This window comes from Prionailurus bengalensis, chromosome E1 (assembly GCF_016509475.1).
Source record: "Prionailurus bengalensis isolate Pbe53 chromosome E1, Fcat_Pben_1.1_paternal_pri, whole genome shotgun sequence".
In the NCBI taxonomy this organism is placed as follows: Eukaryota; Metazoa; Chordata; class Mammalia; order Carnivora; family Felidae; genus Prionailurus; species Prionailurus bengalensis.
This window is the reverse complement of record NC_057347.1, coordinates 43,483,812-43,507,488: the sequence shown is the minus strand read 5'-3', so window position 1 is coordinate 43,507,488 and position 23,677 is coordinate 43,483,812. Positions and strand designations below refer to the sequence as shown.

General features: G+C 36.8%; 1 protein-coding gene across 2 annotated transcripts in view; it reads left to right on the top strand.

Moving 5' to 3' along the window:
• Positions 1-23,677, top strand: part of NSF (N-ethylmaleimide sensitive factor, vesicle fusing ATPase) — a 148,890-nt gene that overhangs the window by 22,284 nt on the left and 102,929 nt on the right. For both annotated transcript variants that reach the window (XM_043584857.1, XM_043584856.1), the window contains exons 2-8: positions 1,019-1,104; positions 3,387-3,486; positions 6,981-7,020; positions 15,827-15,993; positions 18,724-18,831; positions 19,310-19,385; positions 22,152-22,307. In XM_043584857.1, the coding sequence (XP_043440792.1) occupies positions 1,019-1,104; positions 3,387-3,486; positions 6,981-7,020; positions 15,827-15,993; positions 18,724-18,831; positions 19,310-19,385; positions 22,152-22,307 (733 nt within the window). The remainder of the gene's footprint in view (positions 1-1,018; positions 1,105-3,386; positions 3,487-6,980; positions 7,021-15,826; positions 15,994-18,723; positions 18,832-19,309; positions 19,386-22,151; positions 22,308-23,677) is intronic.

The window sequence follows — 23,677 nt, the reverse complement described above, 5'->3', positions numbered from 1 at the left end:
GAAGAGTTATTGGTTAAGTACATTGTGTGAAGGAATGTTTTGATAGTAGCTGTTAATCAAAAATATTACTTGCTGTTTTGAAAAAATATGCCTTTCAGTTACCTTTGTTGGGAGATATTTAGAAGATGGTTTTTCTTAATCCATAGGAGATGTGGTCCATGCCACTTGGGATCTCTTATAAAAAGATACTCTTTTGGGGCGCCTGGGTGGCTCAGTCGGCTAAGCGTCTGACTTCGGCTCAGGTCATGATCTCGCGGTTCGTGAGTTCAAGCCCCGCGTCGGGCTCTGTGCTGACAGCTCAGAGCCTGGAGCCTGTTTCAGATTCTGTGTCTCCCCCTCTCTCTCTGACCCTCCCCTGTTCATGCTCTGTCTCTCTCTGTCTCAAAAATAAATAAATGTTAAAAAAATTAAAAAAAAAAAGATACTCTTTCATTATACACTTGATTAAACGTACTGAATTTACTTAATTGCATTTGAATCACTCAAAATTCTTTTCATCAGAAGAGTTGGAAAACCAAATCAAAAGAGCTTGAGTAAAAAAAAAAAGTATTTGTTGGTACATAACCAACATAACCAATGCAGTACTGGTCTCAAGGGCTTTAACTTGGTTGTCAGATCTGTGTTTCAAAGTGTCTATTTGTTTCTTTGTCTTTGTTATCTTTGCTTTCTCTGTAATAGTTTTACTGTCTTTTAGAGCAGAAATTTGACCACTGTGCAGTGGTGAGGCAGGGGAGAGTGTCCTTCTGGCACATGTCTATAAATCCTATGAATGGGATAGGACTCTATGTGATTGCACGTGTGCTGTGATTGGCAGGCTCACAAAAGCCTATATGGAAGGGGGAAGGAACAGTTTCCCAAAGGAAGGGTTTGCTGTGATCACAGAGGAAGGAATGCAGGGAGTCAATAACAATAGGTATTTACTAGAGGTGATGAGGAATAGAGGACAGGAGGCATAAATTATTCTTTAAGGTTATAAAAGATGGCTTAATTTTCTTTTCCTAATCATTGCTTTTTGTAGAGTATGCAAGCTGCAAGATGTCCTACAGATGAATTATCTTTAACCAACTGTGCAGTTGTGAATGAAAAGGATTTCCAGCCTGGCCAGTGAGTATCTAACTTTGTTTTTTTCCAACCTGCCAAGTGGTATTTTGGAAACTTTTAGAGAGCGTTTGTGTTTTAGGAAACTCGAAAATAATTTTTTTATTCTTCTTGCTAAGTTGGAAAATGGAAAAGATGAGAGTTATGCATTTTAGTCTTTTTTTTTTTTTTTTAACATTTATTCATTTCTTTTTTTGAGAGAGAGCGCACATGTGAGCGAGCAGGGGAGGGGCAGAAAGAGAGACACACACACTCTGAGCTGTCAGCACAGAGCCCGATGTGGGGCTCAAACTTGCAAACTGTGAGGTCATGACCTGAGCTGAAGTCGGCTGCTTAAACAACTGAGCCACCCAGGCGCCCCTGTATTTTAGTCTTTACTGTGTTAAACTTTGATTAATATGTTTTTAAAATCATATATAGCTTTTTATATGTAGCTTTTATTTTTATTAACTTTGTTAGCAGAACTAAACATACTAGTTGTATGGATCATATATAGCATAGTCTTTAGGTTTTTGGCTCTGCAGTCAGATTGTCTGAGTTTGGATGCTCTGCCAGTTGCAAACTGGGTGACCCTGGATAACTTATTTATCATTTCTGGGCCTCTGTGTCCTAATCTGTGAAATGGAGATGATGATAGTATCTTCCTCAGGGTAGTTGTGAAGATAGACTTATATAGATAAAGCGTTTAGAATAGTGCTTAGCACATTAATAAACCTCCATAACTGTTAGCTCTTTTGATAATTATTACTGTGATGATCTAAGAAATGAACATTGGAAGATGTACAACAAAGTATTTTTAAGTATTTTTTATAAGTATTTTTTTGTTGTCATTTATTTTAACTAATTCGCATCATCCACTGCCAGAACTTCTAAAAACTCTGTTACCAAGTTCAGTGCCATCCATATGCTTCTGAGGCTGATAGAGGTATGGAGATAAAGGATCCCTACCAGAAGGCAGACTGGGGAAATAAGGAACAACAAGGCAGGATTTTAACTGAGCCCTTTTTTTTTTTAAAGCTATCTATAAAATATATGAGTTTTACAAAGTTAGAATTGCCAGTTATCTGTAGTTTTCAGTTTCAGAGTAAGGGGCTGAATGATTGCAGTAATATTGTTTCTTGCCCTAAAAATTCTATGATGCTAAGTTGAGCACAGAACTTTCTCTGTATAAACTGGGGTATAGATTATCAGTGTGAGAATTTGTTTATAGACTTTTCTTACATATGTCAAATGTTCGCTGTACTCATGATGGAGCTTACTTGAAATACAGCGCATATAAAGAACCTGTGTTCTAGTGTATAGAAACACTAACCATTAATATTTAGAAAGTCATAGCATTCTAAAAGATGATTTTTAAAAAGATAGTGCTGTTGCAAAATAGAGTTTAAAGGTTTTATTACACACAGTCCTTGGCAATTTCTCTGCGTAGGAGGTTATCATGAGATGACTATATTTTATCTGTTCATGGGTAACTCCTGAGCAGAGTGAATTAGCAAAAGATGCTTTGAAATAATAAATATTGATATCTATATGAAAGCTGATGTATTTTGTGACAATTCCTTGTTTTTACCATCTTTTTAATTTTATAGGTTGTTACTGTTTCAACTGTTATGAGAGCCTACAGAGATTTAATGATTAGTCCTAAAACTAACTCTTTTTGGATTGTTGTATCCTGGTTCTTCTATCTTTGGTTCTCCTCCTTTTATTCTATTTGATGTGAAATAGAGGCACCTGGGTGGCTCAGTTGGGTAAATGTCTGGCTCTTGGTTTCGGCTCAGGTCATGATCTCGTGGTTGGTGGGTTCGAGCCCCATGTCAGGCTCTGTGCTGACAGTATGGAGCCTGCTTGGGATTCTCTCGCTCTCTGCCCCTTCCCTCCCTCAAAATAAATAAACCTAAAAAAAAAAAAAAAAAAAAGATGTGAAATAATTCTCAGGAGAGGAATTTCTTCTAATTTTCACTTAAAATCAAAGATTCTAAATCATTATCTTCAGTTTTATGTAAATTGGGAATGATATTTTGGATGGTATGTATGCTCTTGAACTTGGTCCCGATTGTGCTTGATGTGTGCTTGTACCAAGGTACCCCTTCTGCCTGGAAAAAATTTTGAATTGCTGACAGTTTTTAGAAATGAAATTTGTGGTTCTCTTCCTTCGGGACTCTCAAACACTCTGCCATGTTTCCACCTGGTACTCATGAAGCATCAGTTGTTGGAAACGAACACATACACAGGAGTTAATGTTTCTATTTCCTTTGACATGGAATATTAACTATGTTTCCGTCTTTTAGGCACGTGATTGTGAGGACTTCTCCCAACCACAGGTATACATTTACACTGAGGACCCACCCATCAGTGGTTCCAGGGAGCATCGCATTCAGCTTACCTCAGGTAACCCAGATGCTAGTTTATTCTCTTCCATTCTGAAAAGTCCTAGAAGAATCAATTCATTTCAAGCAAGCATCTTCCTATAACTGTATTGATTCATATTGAAGAAAAACATCTAGGTGTTTATATAAGGAATTTAAAGATGCATTCTTAATTGCCCATTTCTACTATACCTTCCTTTTATTGCCTTGATTTTTTTTTTTCCTAATTAAAAAAAATTCTGTGCTAATACCAGGTAGCTATCAGATTAAGTCTCAGGTTATTTCAGTATTAACTTGCAGGGTAAGAAAATATATTAAAATAACATTTACTGGGGCGCCTCGGTGGCTCAGTCGGTTAAACGTCCAACTTCGGCTCAGGTCATGATCTTGCGGTTTGTGAGTTCAAGCTCCGTGTTGGGCTCTGTGCTGACCGCTCAGAGCCTGGAGCCTGCTTCCAATTCTGTGTCTCCCTCTCACTCTGCCCCTCCCCTGTTCACACTCTGTCTCTCAATAATAAATAAACATTAACAAAAAATTTAAGAAAATAAATAACATTTACTTGTACAATTGACATCTGATGATAGTGATTTTATTTTATTTTTTAATTTTTTTTTCAACGTTTATTTATTTTTGAGACAGAGAGAGACAGAGCATGAACAGGGGAGGGGCAGAGAGAGGGGGAGACACAGAATCGGAAGCAGGCTCCAGGCTCTGAGCCATCAGCCCAGAGCCCGACGCGGGGCTCGAACTCATGGACCGCGAGATCGTGACCTGAGCCGAAGTCGGATGCCCAACTGACTGAGCCACCCAGGCGCCCCTGATGATAGTGATTTTAAAATGCAGTGATGTTGGGGTGCCTGGGTGGCTTAGTCGGTTAAGTGTCTGACTTCAGCTGAGGTCGTGATCTTGCGGTTCATGGGTTTGAGCCCCATATCAGGCTCTGTGCTGACAGCTCCTAGCCTCAAGCCTGCTTCAGATTCTGTGTCTCCCTCTCTCTGTGGCCCTCCCCTGCTTGTGCTCTGTCTCTCTCTATTTCTCTTTCAAATATAAATAAATATTAAAAGAATTAAAAAAGAAAATGCAATGATGTCACACTAATGAATGTGATATGAGTAGTTATCTCAAATTACAGTTTTTTTTAAAGATTTTTATTTATTTTGAGAGAGTGCGTGTGTGCACATGTGAGGGAGAGTGGGGGAGGGGCAGAGAGTGAGGGAGAGAGAGAATCCTGAGCAGGCTCCACGTTGTCAGCACAGAGCCCAGTGCGGGGTTCAATCTCACAAACTGTGAGATCATGATCTGAGCTGAAACCAAGAGCCAGATGCTTAATCGACTGAGCCACCCAGGCACCCCTCAAATTGCAATTTAACTTGCTGGGCTTTATGATGAGTGGAAGGATTATGATTACATTTATAACTGTTGGTGGATTCTGTGGTGGGAAAACTGGCTAGCATTGTCCACAGGCACCTAATACATAGTTGAGGAGCACTGCAGGTACTAGTCTGTGTCCTTTTCTACCTTATCGTCTTACTGATGCTGCTGATCCCATAGTCCTCAGCAATGTAATAGAACCCTGATCTCCTTCCAGTATGTTCGTAAGCAGTGATTTACTACCCTGGAGGTTGAAGGAAAGAGATTAAACACTCTTTAGGGATCTGTTAAAGATCTCTTGAAGCTCTGAAAGATTATGGGAGATCTTTAGTATTCCCCTTTTCTCTATTTGAATGCCTCTTTATTATCAGGACTACTTTCCACATTTGTTTCTATACATAAGATGTTTGGGATATTTTAGAGTTTGCCAGCTTTTGCAGAGCTGGGATTTTGGTGGTCAGAAATACGGTTTTTGATTATTTCTTCTTGTTTCTCTGCTTTTTTTAAAAAAAAAAATTACCCTAATATTTACTATAGGCCAGGTAGTATACTAATGCATAATTGCGTATTTTAGCTCATTTAATTCTCAAAACAACCCCATATGATAAATACTATTACTGTCATCCTTTGTGTCTGTCTTTGGGATTGAAGTCCAGACCTAATTGGCTGCTTGGTGACACAAAGTCTGGACTTGCTCAGCATTCTGCTCAATTCTTCATCGGCTGGAAGCAAGATGGGATGTGACAGAAGAGAGCATGAAGGGCAGAGGAGGGAGAAGTAGCCTGCGATGAGGGAGCTGGAGGGAAAGCAAGTGCTGCACATATTCACAATGCAGCATCTTCACAGTCCACCCCCAAATCCACGCTGTTTGATGAGTAGACAAAATGTGGATTTTTGGCCAAAAGTTATTTTTCTCACTGTTCTTTGGAGCGTTATCAGTAGTGACTAATTTTGAATCCATACCAAGCCAGTCCTAAATTCCTGCCTAAATGCAGTCTGGCCTGCCTTGGTACATTCTTGCCATTGCAACCAGTCTGGACCTGGGAGAGGCTAAAGTCTACTTGCAAATGCCTGAAAATCCTTTGGCTAGTACAAAGAGTAGTCAGGAGCATCTAATGATTGGAATCCCTGCTTGGGTTTCAGGAGAGATTAGCTGACCAGTTTTAATTTAGTTTTCATGAATTGAGTGTCTTTCTTTTTGAGATATCCTAAGAAACAGTATAAGTAACCATAGTATGTTTAGAACACTGAAATATCTGATACTATGAAGGCCTTCAGGAGCAGTATAGTGTGCAAAGGAGCTTCCTACTCAATGAGGCCAGTTTTATTGTACAAAGGCAAGCTTTGTATGTTTTTGAATAGATGTTCAGATATAAAGTATAGCATATAAATATGTTTCCTGGGGCTGCTGTAGCAAAGTACCACAGAGTGGGAGGCTTAAATTTATTCTCTTGCAGTTTTGGAGTCTAGAAGAATGAAATCAGAGTGTCAACAGGGCTGTGCTCTGTCCAAAGGCCTTACAAAAAAATCTGTTCCATGCTTAGTTTCTGGTGTTGCCAACAAACCTGGATATTGCTTGACTGGTAGATGTTATCACTTCAGTCTCTGTTTCCATCGTCACATGACTTTCTTCCCATGTATCTGTCTGTCTCTTCTTATAAGGACACCAGGTCATATTGGTTTATGGTCTATCTTAATTTTATATGACCTTTTTTTTTTTTTTTAAAGTTTATTTATTTATTTTGAGAGAGGGGAGGGAGGGACAGAGAGAGAGGGAAGAGAGAATTCCAAGCAGGTTCTGCACTGTCCGTGTGGGGCTCTAACTCACGAACCATGAGATCATGACCTGAGCCGAAATCAAGAGTCGTTTGCTTAACCGACTGAATCACCCAGGTGCGCCTGACCTCATCTCAACTTGACTGTATCTCCACAAAGACACTTTTCCAGATATGGTTGTAATCATATGTGCCAGGAGCTAAGACTCCAGCATATCTTGGTGGATCACAGTTCAACACACAACACTAAACCACGTTTTGATCTTTGAGTGTGTTCCTATTACTGAAATTCATAGACATTCCCCTTTTCCTCATTTCTATAATTTTTATTGATTTGGTTTTAAGTGTCTTTTTTTTTTTTCTTTTATAGCGAAAATGGGCTGGACTTTCTATTGGGCAAGAAATAGAAGGTAGGTAATTTTTTTTTTTTTTTTTTTAGCTACCTGATGTGGATTTTCTTTATGATTTTCTCATAGTTGTGGAAATCTGTAAAATTTTCTGTTGCTGGTCATCAGGGCCATTAAACATTCATCCTATTTATATTACTGGTTAGACATGTGAGAATGGAAAGTAAATAGTTATGGTACTTACGTCTGCCTGAAAATTACAATCTAATGGGGGAGAGAATATCCACTTATTCATAGCTCACACAATGTGTACAGAGTAAATAAGTGCACAAGTGTTACCATTGGGACCTCTGTGTGAAAGTGCTAAGATGGAATGGGAGTGGATGAATTGGTTGGAGGCTGAAAAATCAGCCAGAGAAATCTTTTTAGGCACTGGAGTCTTGAACATGTTTATGAAGTAGGGGAAAAGCATTACATAGTAGAGATAAGGAAGAAAGGCTCTTAAGATGGGAAATAATATCAATAAAAGACGTTGAGATGGGAGCAAGCAAATCATAGGCAGTGCTCAGGAAGCATGTGTGCCTGATTGAAAGAATTTACCTGAATGAATTGTATTAAGTGATGAAAACACGCAGTTAGTGGAGGGCCTAAAAGTACATACTAAAATTTTTGGATTTTATTCAAAGACAATAGAGAGCTCCTGAAGATTTCTGAGTGAGTCCATCAAAATCCTAATTTTAGAAAAGATTCTGATGTCAGTGTGGAGTATAGTGAGGAATGGGGAGAATTCAGGAGTCAAGGAAAATAGCTTGGAGATTATCTGACTTGCCTAGAATTAAGTTGAATAGGCCTTTGTGAAATTATGGCTGTGGAATAAATTTTTTAAAAGTCTAAGATATATTGAAGAGGAATAATTGGTATTATTTGATGATTCCATTTTACTGTATACTGAGGTATGTTTTCTTTTATGTTTGTTTGGAAAGATAAATCAGATTAAGTTAAGAAGAAAGATTGGCAGTATTTAAGCAAACGGTATACTTATTTTAATGAAGTGTGTATCTTATAATGAAGTTATCACAGTTCATTGGGGGAGGACGTGGAAAGAAGGTTATGACTTCAGGAGGAAAAAAGGACTAAGCTACTTGTGGATTATAAGCCAAGGAACAAATAAGCAAATATTGGCATTGTCTCCTAGGCACTGTGTCAAAATTGGGAAAATGGACTATGAATCTTCTTGTCACCTAGTTTCATGTCAACTTCATGGGTACGGCAGGAGAAGGAGAGAAGAAGCCAAGAATACTTAAGTCAGCTTTTTTTCTGCTTGCTTTTAAAACCTAAAAAACTGGATATTTACAAAAAATTTGCAAAAATAAGAGAATTCCTATATACTATTTTTACCAGATTCACCAGTTACCATATTTTTAAAATTCATTTCCTCTCTTTCCCTACACACATGTGCGCACACACATTTCTTTTCTTAAGCATTTGGGATTAAATTGCAGAAATCATTCCTCTTTACATCTCATACTTTAGTGTATATTTCCTGAGGACAAAGATATGCTCTTACAGTAATCAAATTCAGGAAATTAAACGTTAATGTAATTAAATGTTGAAACTTTAATCTCTAGTTCATATTTCAGTTTTGTTAATTGTCCCAGTGATTTCCTTTACAACATGTTTTTCCTTCTCAGCAGAGGATCCAGTTCGGGATCGTGTATTGTACTTAGTTGTCATTTCTCTGATCTTTGGCTTTTATTTTTTTCCTTTCATGATGGTGATATTTTTGAAGAATACATTTACAGGATGGGTTATTGAAGTTTCAGTTTTGTAAGATGGAGAAGTTCTGAAGATCTAATGTGTAGAAGGGTGACTGTAGTTAACAATGCTGCGTGCATACTTAAACTTTGCCAAGTGGGTAGATCTTAAGCATTGTCATCACACATGCATGTGCACACACATGCAGAGAAAGAAAATGGTCTGTGTGCACTGAGAAGGAGGTATATTATGTTATCAGGGTTTATTGTCTGCTATATATCTGTAAGCTCTACTTTACTAATTATGCTGTTTAGATCTTCTGTATTCTTAATGGAATTACTTGCCCTGTATGGCACTGAAACTGGTGTGTTAAAATCTTAGTGTTCTTCTGTTCTATTTTTCCTTGCATCTCCTGTAGTATCTACTTTACATAGTAGTTTCTATGTTATTTGGTATGTAGATATTCATAACTGTTATATTTTTAATGTGAATTGTGGCTATTAGCATCATAAAGTATCCTTCTTCGTCTTGTTTAATGTGTTGTAAATTATACTTTGATGTCAGGATTACAAACCCTCCTTTCTTATGTTTTTAATTTGCTCAGCATATCTTTGCCCATCTCTTTACTTTTAGCTTTTCTGAATCCCCGTGTTTTAGATGTGTCTGTGGTATACAGTACAGAGTTAGGTTTTGGTTTATGAGCTAATTTAAAAATCTTCTAATAGGTTTATTAAACCCTTTCATAGTTATTGATATTACTGATATATTCAATCTCAGTTCTGTTATCTTCCATTTTAGTTGTGTTTCTCTATTTGGTATATCATCTTGGCTATTTTTAATTTTTTATTTTGGTATTAAGGAGTATTTATATTTTTGTTTTAGTGACTACTTTTGCATTTATACCTCTCATAGTACCCTTGGTTCCCCCCCCCCCCTTTTTTTTCTTGACCTTTTCAAAAAAACTGTTCTGTCAGTTCTAAGTGATATCCTTTAACTGTCTTCTGTTGCCTGTATAGCAATTAATGATCATTTTCTACCCCCCCCTCCAATTTTGTTTGTTGCTTTCTTTTTCAATTTAAAAATTTTTTTAAGTAGAAGAAGGAAATTTTCTAAAATTGAGGTATAACTGACATATAACATTATATTAGTCTCAGGTATATAACATAGTGATTCAATAGTTGTATACATTGCTAATGATCACTACAGTAAGTCTAGTTAACATCCATCATCATATATAGTTACAAAAACAGTTTTTTTCTTGTGATGGGAACTTTTAAGATATACTCTCTTAGCAACATTCAAATATGCAATTTAGTATTATGAACTATAGTCACCATGCTCTACATATTAGTTGCTTTCTTTCTACTTTGTGAGAGCATGATGTTTATATGCTATTCTTCCACATATGACCCATACTTGTTTTAGTCTTAACTCTACAATTAAGTCACTTAAATGATTATGATAGTCCTTTTGCCAGCTTCTACTTGGTTGTATAAAACCTATGATCTAGTACATTCCTCTAGGAAGTATATATGTGTATAGGTGTTCATTAAGTTCTTGCATATTCAAACTGTTTTTCTATATCTTTGCTCTTTCAAATGCAGCTTGGCTTGCATAGACATAGAATTCTTGGCTTGTTTTCTTGAATTTCTTGAAAATACTGATCACAATTGCCTTGCCTTGTATGATGCTCTTAAGAGGTCTGATGCCAGTCGAATTTTCTTACCTTTATAAGTAATTCAGTTTCTGCCTGGGAGCCCTGAGGACTTTTCTGTATTTAAAGTGTAATATTCTTATTAGGATATTCTAGGTCAATGACCAATGGATATAATGGGTCACTTCAATATGCAGATTTAAGTTTTTGTTTATTTCCAAATTTTTTCTTAGATTATGGTTTTGAACATTAGTTCTGGTCCAGTTGTTTTGATTTTCTTCCTAGGGGCTCTAATTATATGTATGTTAGTCCTTGTCTGCCTATCTTCCATTTCAACTACTTTCTCTTTGTTCTTTTAAAAGTCTTTCTTTCTTTTATTTTTATTTTCTTGGTTGTTTTCCTCTTCTTTCACTGCCTCTTACTAAATAGTAATTTGAGTCTACTCTCCTATGGGCACTTTATAATTTATTATTCACTCTGAAATAGTTTTATCTTTTTCTTCAGTTTCTTTCCTGAGTTCCATAAACTCTCATTGCATTTCTTTTGTCTATTTGTGTTCTTATTTTTTAATCTTCTGATTTTAGATGTTTTGTTATTTTCTAAGTACTTGTTTGAGGATATTTAATTCAGTTTAAAGTGTTATGCATATTTTTTTCTAGTTCATGGTTGATTTCTTTGGGGGAAGACACTTCATCAGCTGAAATGCTGCAGTATTTTGTTATATGTTATGTTTTCTTTTCATAGTAAACTTGTGGAGTTATTTTTTAAAATTTTTCTTGGGAACTTCTTTTTATTTATTTTTTCCTTAGAGGGAACTGAAATATTGGGGTTATCTCTCTTTTGTAGATTTTATTTTATTTTATTTTTAAAATACTTATTTATTTATTTTGAGAGAGAGAGTGGGGGAAGGGCAGAAAGAGAGGGAGGGAGAGAATTCCAAGCAGGCTCCACACTCAGTGCAGACCCTGACGTAGGGCCCAATCTCACAACAATGAGATCATGACCTGAGCTGAAATCAAGAGTCAGACACTTAACAACTGAGCCACCTAGACACCCCTAAGATTTTATTTTTTAAAGTAATCTCTACACCCAACATGGGGCTTGAACTCATAACCCCGAGATCAAGAGTTGCATGCTCCACTGACTCAACCAGCCAGGTGCCCCAATATTGGGGATATCTTTAGGTGGCTTTTTTTTTTCCCCTTTGTGGAAATAGGATGAAGGATAAAATTTTTTGATTGGGGTAAAAATAAAGGAAATTACTTTAGATATGGGTAGCTGGTGGGGAGAGTTGCATAATTAGTGCTTTCCAAATTTGCCTGAGAGAAACATCTGGAGAGTTTGTTAAAAAAAAAAGATTCTCAGGCCCTTTCCTTGAGGAATCTGATACCTGAATCTGTGTTTTTAACACTCATTGTTAAGTGGTTCCTCAGCCACATTTTGGGAGACACTGACAAGTGATTCTCTTTATTATAACCCCCTCACCTGAAGCAGGGTGAGAAGCTGAAACAGTGAAGGAATTCAGCACCGAAGTGAAGTAGGTCAGTGCATGAAACCAAGGTTCCTTATTTACAGACATTGGTAGAAATGAAAATGTATTAGTGAGAAAATGAGTGTGTATGTGGCTTAGGTTGCTTATTTCTTCAAACATATTTTTCTAAATACAGTTAAGAGAGCGCTTCAGTTTAACCTTTAATGTAAATACATTCTGTTGTGGAAAGGTATGGAAATTCAAGGTAATAAATCTTGATGAGTTGAGAAATGTATTTTGTGACTTAAATTATATTTAAAGCATTCTTCTGCTACCAGAAATGGTTGTCTTGATGGTAGAGTTGTTTTTTTTTTTAAGCTTTTTTTTTTTTTTAATTTTGAGAAAAAGAGAGTATGTGTGCATGTGGGTGCAGGAGGGGCAGATAGAGAGGGAGAGAGAGAATCCCAAGCAGGGTCTGCACTAGCAGTACAGTCCATTCTTTAAAAGGTGAATCAAATGGGGTGCCCGTCTGTTTGGGTGTCTGACTCTTGATTTCGGCTGAGGTCATGGTCTCACGGCACATGGGGTCAAGCTCCGCATAGGGCACTGTGCTGACAGTGCCTGCTTGTGACTCTCTTTCTCTCTCTCTTTCTCTTAATAAATAAATAAACATTTTTCTTAAAAGGTGACCCAAGCAGATTTAATGGTCAAAATTATAAAACTAAATGATCAAGTGGGACTTAGGGGGGTAAGCTTGGGACAAGGAAGGGTTTGGAGGCTTGAGTGATGTAGATGATGTGGCCATAAAGGTAGAAAACTGATTCAGTGTAGTAGTGATGTGGGCACAGTTAGGGTAGGATGTGTGGTATGAAGGGGGGTGCTAATTCAAAGATTCTGGAACAGGAGTTTCTGTCTGTAGGGTGAGAATTTTTTGCAGTCAGGTCAGTGATTTTAGTGTGAAGGAATCTTCTAGAAGAATCATTTAGTCTTCTCTCCATCTGGAGATGCCTTATTTTAGGTATTACAGACTGATGTTCAATTAACATGTTTTTGACCATCATCATATACCTTTTTCATTGTAATGTTTATTCATTGTAACTGTTTATTCAAATACTGCCTATACATTCTTTGCTTATAAAAATAATTTTTATTAGTCTTTGACATTAAATTGCTATAAATCTTAAAATAAGAAAACATTCTCAATCTTATGGTCCTTTGCTTGTGGATACTTCAGGGCATCTGGCCCTTTGAGGCTGACAATGGTGCTGACCATGGTGCTGCCTGTGGCGCTGTCCATGGTACTGCCCACAGCATCTGAAATTCTAAGAGCTTGGTCTTTTCTATTTAGGAACACTAACCTTAAAGCACATTTGAAAAACTATAGTCAGTAATAATGATATTTTAATACACTGAAGTTTCTTGATATATAGATGATACACACTCATATATAAACTCATGTGTGTATATGTATATACATGTACATGCATTATGTTATAGAATTGTTTTTCAGTCTTTATTTTTATTTATTTTCAATTAAAAAAATTTTTAATGTTTATTTTTGAGAGAGAGAGAGAGAGAGAGCACGAGCAAGGTAGGGGCAGAGAGAGAGAGGGACACACAGAATCTGAAGCAGGCTCCAGGATCTGAGCTGTCAACACAGAGCCTGACGTGGAGCTCGAACTCATGAATTGTGAGATCATGACCTGAGCCGAAGTCCGACACTTACCTGACTGAGCCACCCAGGCGCCCCTATTTTTGAGTCTTTAATGCATGTAATGATGTCATACGGTATGAATCTTTCTGCAATATAGTTTTTTATTCAATATATATATTTTTAAGTTTATTTATTTATTTTTGATAGAGAGAGAGCACAGTGGGAGAGGGGTAGAGAGAGAAGGAGAGAGCACAGAGCCTGATGTAGGGCCCAAACTCACGAACCATGACCTGAGCTGAAACCAAGAGTCAGACACTTAACTGACTAAGCCACCCAGGCCCCCTTCAATATTTTGTTTTAATAGCCATATTTATTAAATATACATCAAGTTTTTATTTTGATTGCTGTCTGGTATTCCACATTATGAATATGCCACATTTTATTCATTATTTCCTTACTGATCACTGTTTTTTTCAGTGTTGACTGTTGAAAATAATGGTGCAAGGAACCTCTCCATTTTTAGGCAAATGTTCAGGAGTCTTTGGGACAGACACCTGGAAATGGAATCGATGAATCAACTTATTCATTTTTACATTAACATTTCCTTCTATACTTATCTTCACTATGTGAGGAAACAATTAGGCTGTCTTGTTTATGAAAATTACTTAATGTATAGCCTGTATTTTCTAGGAAATGTTAAGAAAGAACAAAACACTGAGAAGTAGAGGCAAGAAAATATCTGAAACTTTCAGCTGAGATTTGGACTTACTCTTTGATCTTCAGTGAATTTTCTATTCCTTACTCTGGCTTTCTTAGTTATTTTGCTTTTGAAAATGTTTATCTTTAAAATATGTGTGTACCCCTTTACAACAGTAAGCCAGGATATAAAAATATGATTGTATAAGCAATTTCATTCAGAGAATATAGAGAAAATCTTTAAATCTAATTCAACTGGCTAGACTATAAGAAATAAATTTAGAATAGAATTTAGGGTATGAAAGAATCATAAGGTTTATGTGGTCCTCATAAGGTTTATGTAGTCCTGTCTTCTTGTTTTACAAATGTGACAACTCAAGGCACAGAGAGCTAGGTGATTTACTTTGATTTTCTAGTTACTAACAGAATCTATTGAAACGCAGACTCCAAAGTCCCTTTGTCTTGCCTCCTTTGTTACCAGCATGGAAATTGGGTTTTTTGCTGTCAGGTGTTGTTCATACAAAGATGAGTTAAAAATGTCCTTGGCTTCTTTTACATGTTATACATGTAGTACTTACCATAGTTCCCTGGCTATAGTAGGTGTTCAGTAAATATATATTTTTTCAAAAGCTTATTTATTTATTTATTTTGAGAGAGACAGAGACAGTGTGAATAGGGGAGGGACGGAGAGAGAGGGAGAGAGAGAGAATCCCAAGAGAGAGAGAATCTCTTGAAGAGAGAGGCTCCAAGCTACCAGTGCAGAGACTGATGCGGGGCTCAAACCCATGAAGCTGCGAGATCATGACCTGTGCCAAAACCAAGAGCTGGACGCTTAACCAACTGAACCACCTGGGTGCCCTAGTAAATATTTTTATAGTATTAAAAAAGAAATGCCAGGGGTGCCTGGGTGGCTCAATCAGTTAGGCATCTGACTTCGGCTCAGGTCATGATCTCACAGCCGTGAGTTTGAGCCCTGCATCGGGCTCTGTGCTGGCAGCTCAGAGCCTGGAGCCTGCTTCAGATTCTGTGTCTCCCTCTCTCTCTCTGCCCCTCCCCTGCTCACACTCTGTCTCTCTCTCCTTCAAAAATAAATAAACATAATTTTTTTTTTAAAAGAAATGTCGAAATTTAAATCGCTCTGGAGTAATTTATTTTTTCTCAAGCTTTTTTTTTTTTTTTTTTTTTGTCCTGCATAGTAACTTGCTAGGACAAAAGAGTACACACTTCTCACCTTAGCTCTTGCTTGTGTCAAACAAAAATCTTGTTTGAAAGCAGTGTGTTATGCCAACTCCACTGGGACTTCCCATACTATCATTTGTCCTCTGTTAAATGAGAAGGAGGAAGATGTAGAGACCATGTGGGGAGGGCTGTGATTTCCCATAAGAGTTGGGTGAGGGGTAAAGGTAGAGGGAGAATGCTGTACAATGTGAACTAATTAATTCAGAGGGGAACAAAATCTCTAGTGGTTATTATCATTTTCTTTAATCTGTGCTTGTGTGTCCTGTCAGTAAAGGCCATGGAAAGCCCTCTTTTGGTCAAGTTTTGTTAGGATTCATTTATGTGAAACTTTTAGTTACTCAAAACACAGCAAGTATTTGGTGTCCCTGTGTTTTAAGAAATGCTTCTTTTTCCCCCCTAGTATCCTTATATACATTTGACAAGGCCAAACAGTGTATTGGCACAATGACCATCGAGATTGATTTCCTGCAGAAAAAAAGCATTGACTCCAATCCTTATGATACTGACAAGATGGCGGCGGAATTCATTCAGCAGTTCAACAACCAGGCGTTCTCAGTGGGACAGCAGGTAGTTTTGACTTTTCTTTCATTTCTTCCACTTGACAGGCATTCCAGTCATTGCAGTTGTCCAAATTAATTCGACTGTTTAAAAACTGGGAGGAGCTCTGTATATGGACAGATATATCCACTTGAGTGATAAAAAGTGAGGGTGATACGTTTGCTGAATGTCTTGAGTCCATTCAAAAAAATTCTAAAGTAACTTTTAGGTTACAATGTCAAATTTAATTACAGCAGCTTTTCCCTGTGCAAACTTGAGAATGCTGCAGACTTAAATGTTTCAGATTTCTTACTTTTTTTATTGTGAGACACTTGTTTTGTCTCTGGATGGTTTTTCTTTTTCCCTGATATATTTCTGTAGAAAAGTAATTTGTAACTTTTTTGGTTCTAAACTAATTTGAGAATCTTAAGAAAATTATGTATGTGTATTTTCAGGTTTTTCTTGGAACCTCTAAAGCCCAATTTTTCTATCCTTAAAAATGATAATTGCTGATCTTGCCTTCTTGCAAAAGGACTTCAGTTAGTATATTGTTAATCTCCTAGGAAGAAATTCTGTTCTTTTAAAGTTTTACTTAAAAAGCTGTGTGAGTCCATAAATTGCTGCTTGTTTGTACACATAAATAAGCATGGCTCTTTTGGCCTTACCATTATATTTGTCTCCTTCTTTGTGACTTTTCTTAATTATTCCTAACTCCTTCCTCCTATCATAACGCCATAGCAGCAGTTCTCAAAGTATGGTCCAGAGACCTGAAGCTCTTCAGGGCGTTTGTGAAGTCAGAATTATTTTCATAATAATACCAAGGTGTTATGTCTCTTTTTCCTCTTATTCTCTCACAAATGCACAATGGAGTTCTGCAAACTATGTGATGTGTGCTAGCTCAGCACATTGGCTATTAAAGGAGATGTGAGGGTCCAGCTGTCTTCCATTAGGCAAGACGTTAAAGAGATTTACAAAAATGTGACAGTGCCATGGTTTCCACTTACGTTTTTTATTTCAGAAATAGGTGGGTTTTTTTATGTTAAAAAATATCATTTATGTTCACACATGATAAATTTATTGTTATTTTTAAATTAATAAATACATTTTAAGTTTCTTGTTCTGATTTATACTATAGTGAATACCAGTGGATATAATCCACTTAAACAAAGGCTCTTTGAGAGTTCTCAAATAGTTTTAGGCATATAAAGGGATCATAAGACCAAAAGTTTGCAAATCACTGCTTATAGCATTCTGATCTCTAGTGACTCACCTACACTGTCTCGGAGGCTCTCACCTGGGAAAGTATGTGGAACCGGCAGGGAGAGAAGTGGTGGAAAGAAACAGCTATTGGATGAAAGGAGTGTCATTTCTTTTGATTCTCTCACCTAAGTGAAATGGCATAAATCTGGAAGAACAAGACTAGGGATCTGGGTAATCCATACATTATGATATCAAACTTGCACAAGTGGAAACTGAGTCACTGCTAGACAGGAAAAGGTTATAGTGCATTTATTATTTTTAAGAGTACTAGAATTGGAATGAGTGATTTTTACATTCAGAGAGGGTAAATGTTGTGCCCATGGCTACACTGCCAGGGCTGTAGCTGAGATAAGAACCCATTGGTTAATTGAGCTGCTAATTAATTAAACAAGTGCTTAATGGATAACCTAGTATGTTTCAGCTACTATGTTAGGTTCTGCAGGTCAGCAGTGAACAAAATATACACAATTCCTACTCTTACAGAGCTTACTTTCTAGTTGGGGAAGACAGAAAATGAGAAATGCCATTGCTGTTAATGTTAAGGACTTGGATTTAAGTAAAATGAGATGATGCGCTGGAGGACCAGTATGGTGCTCATTGAGATTAGATGGTCCGGGAAGGCTCCCCAAGATGACAGTCAGCTGATAATTTGGTGACCACATGTCCATTGCTTTTTGAGCTGTGCTGTATTTCTTCTGGATCCCTACACTTTTTGATGAATAATTGTGCTCTCATTGCCTACCAAAATGTCATTGTTTTTACCTTTTCCGTTAGTGTTACTAGTTTAATAGCAAATGCTTTGGTATTTGTAATTATGTAAAACCTAGTATCATGCAGATATATGATTATGCAGAGAAGAAATAACACAGGGAACAAATAATACAGAGAAGAAATAAATATCTTACCCCACATCGCTGTTGTTACTTTTTATTCCCACTTGCAGTAGTCACTAGTGGCAGGATTAACAGTCAGCTTTGCCTGCTGTGCTTAGCTGTTATACCCCAGCATGTAGAAGAGGGCCTAGGTTATGGAAGTCGCTCAATAAATACTTGGTGAATGAATGAGCATTCACCATCTGTCTGTGAACTTGTATGGCAGGAATTTTGCATTGTCGGTGGAAAGGCATGAATTTTAGAGTCATGGACCCAAGCTTGAATCCTGGCACTATTGTTTACTATGACTCTGGTTTCCATTGCTTAAGCCCTCTCCGGATCTCAGCTCCCTTCCTAGTAAAACTGAGGAAGACTATCTGTTTCCAAGACAGTTTGTGAATATCAAGTATAGGACATCCTATACGGTTTGGCACATGAAGATACTCAGTAAATGTTAGTTCCCTTTTCTTCTCATTGCTTGTGTGAGCAGTTTGCTTGTGGAACAGATTTGAGAGGGATGTACAGGAGAAAGCTGCTTCCCTGCATTTGGAAAACACTGGTGATGATGTGAGAATCAAGCCATTGTATCATGAAGTGGTTTTTCTCCCCTTATCTCTTTTCTACATAGCTTGTATTTAGCTTCAATGAAAAGCTTTTCGGTTTGCTGGTAAAGGATATCGAAGCCATGGATCCTAGCATCCTGAAGGGAGAGCCTGCGACAGGAAAAAGACAGAAGGTATGTTTTATTTTTAATAATCATTGTGATGTGAATTGTGCAGATTAATATAACATTCCTAGCCATTCTCTTGCTCAGTGATTTCTTTTATATTATGTACTCTTTCTTTTAAGGTAGTAGGGAGAAAACATTGCTCTTATAAGCTAGTGCTGTTATTAAAGTATAGCAGAAAATACACTTACTTGTAGACTTAATGGTAATTTGAAATTTGTATGGGTACTTGTATTCCTGGTTGAATGCAGATGATGATTGTTCATAAATAATAACAAAAAGACAGACATTATCAAAAGACACATGCATTGAAATTAAATAGAAATAGTACAAGGTAGTTAGGAGAAAAATTAATTTAACTTAGATGATAGTTTGGAAGAGTTGCTTTGCTCAGAGAGACCTTATTTCCCCTTCATTTTTGGCCTTGTGTTAAGAAGTCCAGAAGTCTATTATTAGACTAACTACTACTAATTGTCTTTCTATACAGATTGAAGTAGGACTGGTTGTTGGAAACAGTCAAGTTGCATTTGAAAAAGCAGACAATTCATCACTCAATCTTATTGGTAAGATTTGCAATTTTAGAAAACTCTGAATGAAGTGAGACTGTCTCTGTTATTATATGTGCCTCAACTACCACGCTTTTCAAGTCTGGGAGAAGAATAAGGGCATCTCCATTGAGAAGGTTTATCACAAAATCATGGAGGATTTCATCACTGTCAGATGTGCTGATACAGAGAAAAAAGTTTAAAACCTTCACTAGATATCATTGTCCAATAGAAGTGTAATGTGAGCCATATGTATAATTTTTAATTTCCTAGTAACCTAGTAACCACACTAAAAATCAGGAAAAATACAGATAAAATTGATTTTTAAACTTTCAATATTGAGGTAAGTTCAGGCTTACAGAAGATTTGCAAGAATAGTGCAGAGAGGTCCGATATACCTCTCACCAGCTTCCTTGATGTTCCATCTCAAATAACTAGAGTACAGTTACCAAAACCAAGTTAACATGGTTGCATGGCCACTAACTAAAATATAGACTTTAGGGGTGTCTGGGTAGCTCAGTCAGTTGAGGGTCTGACTTCGGTTCAGGTCATGATCTCACGGTTTGTGGGTTCAGGCCCAGCGTTGGGCTCTGTGCTGACAGCTCAGAGCCTGGAGCCTGATTCGAATTCTGTATCTCCCTCTCTCTCCTACCTCCTACCTTGCTCACGCTCTCTCTCTCTTTCAAAAAATAAATAAACATTAAAAAAAAAAATACAGACTATTTGGATTTCACTAGTTTTTTCATTATGTCCTTTCTGTTCTAGGATCTGATCGAGGATCTCGCATTGCATTTAGTCATTTAATTTCTAAAGTCCTTCTCTCTGATAGTTCCTCAGACTTCCACAGTCTTTCATAACCTTGAGAACTGTTCAGTTATTTGTCGACTGCCTTGTGCACGGTGGTGTGTTAAATGTGATCCTTGCGTCACTTTGGTTTGTGATTGAGTTAAATGGTGAATGTGCAGGTGAAGAAAGTCTCTCCAACAGACTCATAGCTCAGTCCTGCTCTTGTATGTTAGTCTTGCTTTTATTATATTAAAATAATGCAGATTGGTCTCTAAGAAAAGTAACTCCCCAGAATAATGATGCCATTAGCTGTGTAGTAGTTCTGACTTGGGGTTGGTTTTCACTATGCCAGTGTCTACGCCAGTAGAAAGAAGAGGATTTTCCTTGGCTACACACCACGATTTCCAAGGTTACTTAACTTCAAATATGTGACCTTTTTCCTCAGTCCTTAAGTTATTCCCTTCTTACTGTTTTTTCTGAATTTTACAATAAAATAAATGTTTCATAAAATTTGGATAGACATTCACTCAAAAATAGCTCACACACTCTAAAATTTTACAATTTGATTCTATTTTCATAATGTTTTATAATTTGTTCTTTTGCTTGACATATTTCAAGCCTCTTAATAAATATGCCTCAACAACATAATTTTTAATGACTATGCATGTTGTCTTATGGATTAGGATTTCTCAGAATCTCCAATTATTGATCCAATACATTTCTGAAGTGTTTTCTTTGTATTTTATACACCTTTCATACACCTTTTGTTAAGATGCCTTACCTTTTTTTTTTAATGTTTGAGAGAAGAGAGAGGGAGAGTGCGTGCATGCAAGCAGGGTAGGGGAAGAGAGAGAGAGAGAGAGAGAGAGAGAGAGAGAGAGAGAGAACCCAAAACAGTCTATGTGCTGTCAGTGCAGAGCCGGACAAGAGGCTCAATCTCAGGAACCATGAGATCATCACCTGAACGGAAATTGAGAGTCAGATGCTTAACCGACTGAGCCACTCAGGCGCTCCAAGGTGTCTTGTCTTGTGGGCATTGCATGGCTTTCATACAATGTGGGTATTTCTAAGTAATTCATGCAAAGGTGTGATTGATAGGTTTTTTCCATTGATAAATAAAATTGTGGACTGATATAGCATGCAGTAAATTTGGCCGCAAGAGGGCAGTACAGTATAAGAAATATATTTTCAGATAGCTTCAAGGAAGAAATGTTGAGTCCACAAAACTCTAACCATAAAATCACCATCTAGGGTAAACTTTTTCTAATGTGACCATTTGTTTCCTAATTTAAAAAATTGTATCACTTTCTTTTTTGTTAGTAGAATGTACTAAGGCACTTTTATTGTTTTTGAGATAGCTCATGTGGTTCTCTTGAGTTACTTTAGGTGGCACTATGACATTTAAGTTAGATAATTTTTGTCTTTGTGAAAGTGAAAACATGAATTTTGAAATTATTAAGACTTTAGGATGATCTTAAACTTTTGTGTGCAAATGGGGAAAAACAAAAATAAGACATCAGACTTATTCAGTGCATCTTCTCAGGCTGAGGGGTTATATACAGAGTTTATAAACATCTAGATAAATACATGCATTTTTAAATACACTTGCTTCAGGAGCCTTGAGGATTGTTAGATTTCAGTTGCATTTCTAGCAACTAGTATTTCCTTCATCAGATAGACACATGGTGTTTCTTCTAATCAGCCAAGTTAGTTAACTTGGTTAAGATTAGAGGCTAAGAGGACCAGGCTCCATGGATTGATCACAAATGGACGACTGTATGAGCTTAGACATTTCACAAGTGTTTTGCTGGCCCTAAATGGGTCCAGGCACAGTAGTTAACATAGCAAAACTCATCCTTCTTATTAGAAAGTCAGCTAAGAGCGTGTTCATCTTTGTAGAGGATAACTTCTCTTGATTCATTAAAGATGCCCAGTGAGTCTTATTCCACCTGGTAATGAAGTTCTTGTTTCACATTTGATTATCTTCGTTTGACATAGGCAAAGCTAAAACTAAGGAAAATCGCCAGTCTATCATCAATCCTGATTGGAACTTTGAGAAAATGGGAATAGGAGGTCTGGACAAAGAATTTTCAGATATTTTTCGACGAGCATTTGCTTCCCGAGTATTTCCTCCAGAGATTGTGGAGCAGATGGGTGAGTTTAAAAAGGAAAATTTGATCAAATCTTATGTTGTTAAAAAAAAAAAAAATGTGATGAAGTCTTTTTTTTAATAATGTTTTGAAATTATTTTTCAAACCTGCCAATGTATTTTTGTCTTAACTTTTTCTTTTAAAAAAAGTTTCCCCCAAAATTTTTGAGGTATTAGAACTTGTAAAATTACATTTTTGTTTTATAGGGAAAATAGAAATATTTGCGGTTACTTTATCTTATTGATTTATTTACTAATTTAAGTACGTCTGTGGATAGGACAGATTTAGAAATTTCATTTTATTTATCTATTTATGAATGTTTTCCTATAGGGCATATTTGGAAATTTCACCTGACTCTAAAGACCCACTGTGGGTCAGATGTACCCTGCAGAATCATCGTTATCTATTAGACTGTGGGCATTGTTCTTACATTAGTTAGCTGCTGTTGCATTACCCAATTAGTACATCTTCATACCTAGTAAATGGATTCCTGGCATGTTTTGAAATTAGATAAGTTTGATCCAAAGAGACAAATGTAGGATATACATGGAAGTTTCCATATTGCATACACAGAAATGTGCTGTTCATTTATCATTTTCTTCTTGAAGTTTTATTTAATTTATCCGTGTGTGAAGTGGCTTTATTTTCCCTAGTGGAAATGCTGTCATGACTGTTTCCATATCCATATCATATAGGTTGAATTGGAATGTGAGCCACAGAATATCTGAGAAAGGAATGTATAACAGCTTCTGGCAGACTATTAGTATAAAAACAGTATCTAAAGAAAAACCCTGAAGGAATACGAATATATCACTCCCCTCACCCTCCATCATTCTTTATCTTTACATTGCTACTGGCAGATAAAAGTGTGGTGGGGAAGAGAACTGCTGTGTAGGCACTAAGTGCTTGGTTCTATTAGCCTCCTATTGTTGGTAGCCTTCCTGCCTGGCCGCTCACTGTGATAAATTACAGGCACAGCACACACCTGTTCACTGGGTAAAGGTCGAGTTTGGAATTGGATTAAGAGAAAATGACAGAGACCCTCATCACCTGAGTTTTATACACCTCGAGATGGCAATAACATACTTTTTTATCTGAAAGATACAAAGGCCAAGTCCATAAAAAAACAGAATTTTAATTTGGAACATAGTAAAAAATGTGGTAATTCACTATCTTGGTCATGTGTATTTTGAAAGTTTATGGACTTATTGTCAAGACATGGAAATACTGTTTAGGTTATTTTGGGTGTGAGGAGAGATAAAAGGGTGATCTTAAATGTTCTAAATTATTCTTGTGGAATGTTTTTACTAATTTTCCAGACTGAGAGAGTCTAATGATTCTGTTTCTTTGAACATTTATATTATCTGGCTAACA